This window comes from Anoplopoma fimbria, chromosome 16, assembly GCF_027596085.1.
Source record: "Anoplopoma fimbria isolate UVic2021 breed Golden Eagle Sablefish chromosome 16, Afim_UVic_2022, whole genome shotgun sequence".
Taxonomy (NCBI): domain Eukaryota; kingdom Metazoa; phylum Chordata; class Actinopteri; order Perciformes; family Anoplopomatidae; genus Anoplopoma; species Anoplopoma fimbria.
The window spans coordinates 8,757,312-8,762,242 of record NC_072464.1 but is presented as its reverse complement, the minus strand read 5'-3'; the positions used below and the strand labels follow the sequence as shown (position 1 = coordinate 8,762,242).

The following is a 4,931-nucleotide window of genomic DNA, read 5'->3' as shown; positions in this document are numbered from 1 at the left end:
AATTGAACGGTTTTGTCATAGCCAACACTGTTGCCTAGACACCCTGCTTTCTCTTCTCTATTAAAAGCAGACATTTAACAGCTTCAACAATATGCTACAAGCTCAATTTTGGATTTATTTTGCTTGCTCATCTCATGATGAAGTAAAAAAAATAAAATAAAAAGAGGTCTTGCAATAGCAGCATTTAAAATGTGTGAGTCAGAGCCATGTTCTGGTTTTATTTGAACAGTTGCTTTGGGCCGAACGGTTAATAAAGTGCATATTAGCTTTAGGCCTTGAATGTCATTAGGGCAACAGTTCAAACAATAAAATAAAAGTAAAACAGAAGTTAAAAGGAGAAGCAAACAGCACTCATGAGACTATATTTAATTTGTGAATGGAAAACGTTACAATACAGTGGCCTGACATCGGAAAGAAGAGGCTTACTTCACACACAATTAGAGTATATTCTTATGAAGTTGTCTCTGCCAAACCCAACGAATATCTGTCATAATGTAAATTGAATTGTGTTGTGGGAGAACCTGGTTTAGTTGTGTGTGTGCCATTAACATTTCAAGCCACACACTCCGTGTTGTAAACGTGCTGCTTTTGAACACACCCCTAGCACGCTGTGTCTCAGCGGTAGATTCGGATTGGACAGACGGCCAGTTTGAGGAAGATGGGAGACGACTTGGGTGACGAGTGGTGGGCACACGAGGGCAAATCAGGTATCTTGCTCGACTTTAGTCTCTTTTATTTTGTAGCGTTTATGAAACACGTGGTCCGGGAGGTCGTGGTTCATCCCGATCAGAACATTCTTAGCATTAGCTCGTAAGCTGTCGGGAGAAACGTGGGTTGCTAACTGTAAGCTAACGTTAGCTAGCCTGCAGAGGATGTGTAAACACGTGTGTTAGTCTGTCTGCGTGAGTCATGACAGTGAATATTTACGGTAACGTCAGTGTTGCTCTCGCGTTGTCTGTCATGCCCTGTGACCTTTAACCTTAACAGTTAGCGCTTCTCTATACATAACTCTCTTCTATTCATTGGGCCGATCCTCATCTCTACACATCAACAGAGAAACCTTCCCTTGTATAGCTCCATGCACTCTGCACACCAACAGAGGGCAGTCCTGTTGTGTGCCCGATTGCTTTGAACAGCAATGTGTTACTGAGTCTCAGGATGTGTTAAAGTCACAGGTTAAAGTCAGTACTTTAGGGGATTGACGTTATTACAAGCTATATACTATACTCTCTCTCTCTCTCTCTCTCTCTCTCTCTCTCTCTCTCTCTTGCATAACATACAAAAACAACTTTACTAAAGTACTGTTGCCTACTTCAGTACAATCTTGATGTTACTTTCTCTTCACTTGAGTATTTCCATTTTAAACAACTTAACTTTATACGTCTGCTTCACTACATTTCACTGGGATATGTTGTGTTTCTGACATTTTTAGTTACACGAGGTTCTAAAATGATTTATTGTTAAAGGGTTGAAAACCAAATAGTGTGTTCTTCAGTCAAACTGCACAGAAGCATGTTTGATGCACAAATTTGTGTTACATTTTAATGTAACGCAAAATAAGCAACTGTTTGTACTGTGGGTAAGAAAAGTACCCCTATTACCTTTTAAAATAAATGGCCTCTGAGCTTTTTACCTATACAGGTGAGCAGCAGCATTAAATTGACTGACTGTTGATTGGGTAGTTGCATCACTTTCTTTTTGCTCATTTGTAACACGTTTTTCTTTTTTATGTTTTTAGAATCATATGGATTTTTATTGCAGTTGTTTAACTTTTGTCATGCAATGAAGCTAGGGCTGTCCTCAACCACTTTAAATGTTGTGTTTACCAGAGATGTGTTCATAAGTATAAAAATAAACCATAAAACTATGACTAAACAACTAATAAGAAATCTTAGTCGCCAAAGGCCGTAATGACCGATTAGTCAACTAATCGACTCAGAGATTTAGGGGCAGCAGTAATTGAAGAATTAATTTGACCCTGCGTGACAAATGCTAATGATAGATGTATATATTATTCAATAATCATTTAATAGTGCTTGTTCATGTTTTATGTTTTAATATCCTCCTGATACTCCTTGGCGTTACAATCACAATTCTTGAATTTAATCGGGAAAATGTTATTATGAAAGTTATTATTTTGTACATGAGTATGCAGTGCTAAACATGTCTTTTCAGATTAGTGTTTGTCTTGTATGCACTGAGGGAGTTTTTCATTTTTCTTATCCATTGAGAGCCCTGTTGCATCTTCTATTAGTTGATCCTTTGGTCTTGGGAATCCTTGTTGGACCAGGCTTCTTTAGTGACCCCAAAGGAATCTGATTAGAGGGAGGAGGCATACATATCTGTGCAGGGTTTTTCACCTGATGTTTGTTTGTTTAATTTTTTGTGAAGCATCTGTTTTTTTTGTGTAAAGATGTCGTTATGTTGCACTTTCGAAAGTGGAATATACGGCTTTTTATTGACAGCCTAGACACTTAGCCGCCCCCTGATGTAATGAGACGGGATCACATGCATTTTGTCCTTTTTAAATAAATCATTTATATACGTCATTACCATATAAATCTATAGACTCTATTGAGAGACGTCTACAGCTCTTTGTTCTTCTAGGTTGCCCACTTGACTGACTCGCATCCCATCAGTGCTTACATTTGTCTCCCAGAGGCTGACTGAAAATTGACAAGACAGAAAAGGAGAGTTGAAGTCTGTTAGTGCATGGAACTGACTTTGAAGTCATAAGAGTGAGGAGGAGATTTGTAAGAAGCAGTATGACTTTTATGGTGATGTGTCTTTTGGCTTAATGCTCACAGTAATGACAACGTTTTTCATGAGGCATCTGTCACGCTCCAGCCTGACCTAAACTCTCATCAAATGCCTCATCTGGCTTCTGCCTTGCCAACTGGTGATGTCAGTGTGGTTCATGTTTGTCATCATATACCTGCTATGCCGGCTCTCTGCCAGACTCTCCAACTACAATAAGCCCCATTGTGTCCCCCAAATACTGTCAGCTTGTTTCTTATTTATATGACACAACTCATCACAACTTTTATTAAAGCCAAAGAACAAGCCGTTTCTTTCACCCACTCTATGTAACCACATTTACCCTTATATTTAGTGGTTTTGACCCTTTCAAAAGTTGAACTGTTGTTGACTAAAAACCCATAAATGTTGAGATTAGGTTTAAGGGTATTCTGTAAAATGGATACTGTGATAATGTATTTTTTTATTAAATTAAATTATGTATGCTGCTCATTTTTGCCAAATCCATCTTACCTTTTAATATTCTGGATAGGTCTCCTTCCCCAGCATGCCGTAGTGTGCAGTTTGAGCAAATTAAGCTTAAACAGACTTCATTTTTTTTAACAGCCTTGTAAAATTGGTTTAAGTTTGTATTTGTATTTGATTATCATTTAAGTGACACTCTGACCACGGACAAGTTTTGACTGTGGTACTTTCCTGTTTCACATGCATGTTACAAACAGGAAAATATGATAAAGGACACAGGAAATATGCGTAGCGTAAGCAAATCGACACAACCATGGAAAAAACTGTATCGTTGGTCTGCATTAGGAGGTTGAGCTGGCAGGAGATGACTGTGCAGAATGTGTTGCCTGTTCTGGCTCCAAGTGTGCAGACCAACTAAACAGGACTGAGCAGCATTGGCATGCTAATGGCTGCTCCATGATCACACTGTGAACCCATTTTTTGAAAGTAAATGAGGAAAAGCTGAGAAAATGTTTTAAGGGGTTATTCAAAACTTGAAAAGGTATTTAAATCTATATTGTTGTAAATTTTAAACATGTTAAGACTATGGTAATTACAATTTCCCTTTCATCATTTTTGCTACAAACAGAAAAGGCTTTTAATAGTCCATCCACCATAAAATGTTAACAGACCCACCACCACCAGGTGTTCCAAGTTTAATTGTCGCAGAAAAACATGAGCAGAGTTTTCCAGTGTATATTTGAAGGAGGTTTCACACTTACACACAGTTGTGAGGAATTTTGCTGTGGTTGAAATGGCTGGTGACTCAACTGTTGACTCAAACATAGCAACACATAAACAATCCCGTAGTGCTGTACAAAATGTCTTTTTTTTTTTTTTTTTTTTTTTTTTAACATTCAAAGCTTATATTGAGGTTTTAGAAAGAAGCCTAAAATGACTGATGTCATATCTTATGACGTTATCACCCTAAAATGACTGATGTCATATCTTATGACGTTATCACCCTAAAATAATTGAAAACATTGATTATTTGTTATATAATTTAGGGTGCTGGTGCTGCTAGACCGCAAAGTTAATTCAGGTGCATGCCTCCCATTGTGTGCAAGCAGAAGAGAAAACTGTTTTTTGAATTGTTTCGTAGTGAAAATGTTTTGAAAGGCTTAATGCTGACAACAATGAATTGAGCAGAATATTATGTTAGAAAATTGATTTTAAATCTATCTTTTTTCCAATAAATTGGAATATAGATTTTTGGACTCTGCAGTGCTCTGAAGTTATTGGAAATGTTTGAATCACTCGAGTCAAAAACAATTCAATGCAGCCTCCACTGAAATCTTATTCTACACTGATATACTATAATATTAGTGGCCTACTCTTTATCTGCAACTGTGCAAAAAGACGGGGATTAAACAAAATGAATAGACAATAGATTGACTATGTTTATGTAATGAATTCATTTGGTAGTAGGTACAACCCTACCTGTTCTCTAGTTATTCTTTGTTTCTTCCATTCAATTAATATCAAATGTGTCAAGTAAACAGGTATTTGCTCAATGTGTTGTGCGTTGGAGTGTTTAGTCGGCTCTGGAGGAAAATTCAAAAAACATCAAACCAAGTTTTGGTCTTTTCTGATTCCAAACCATTTAGCAACCATTTAGCTGTGTTGATGCCAACCCTCTCTCAAAAGTATTCAAGGTGAATTAATAAAAT

General features: G+C 37.3%; 1 protein-coding gene across 1 annotated transcript in view; it reads left to right on the top strand.

Moving 5' to 3' along the window:
* The first annotated feature begins 578 nt into the window (after positions 1-578).
* The window catches only part of cmss1 (cms1 ribosomal small subunit homolog), a 30,627-nt gene continuing 26,274 nt past the window's right edge, over positions 579-4,931 (top strand). The window contains exon 1 of the mRNA XM_054615076.1: positions 579-707. Within this exon, the coding sequence (XP_054471051.1) occupies positions 659-707 (49 nt within the window). The 5' untranslated portion in view covers positions 579-658. The remainder of the gene's footprint in view (positions 708-4,931) is intronic.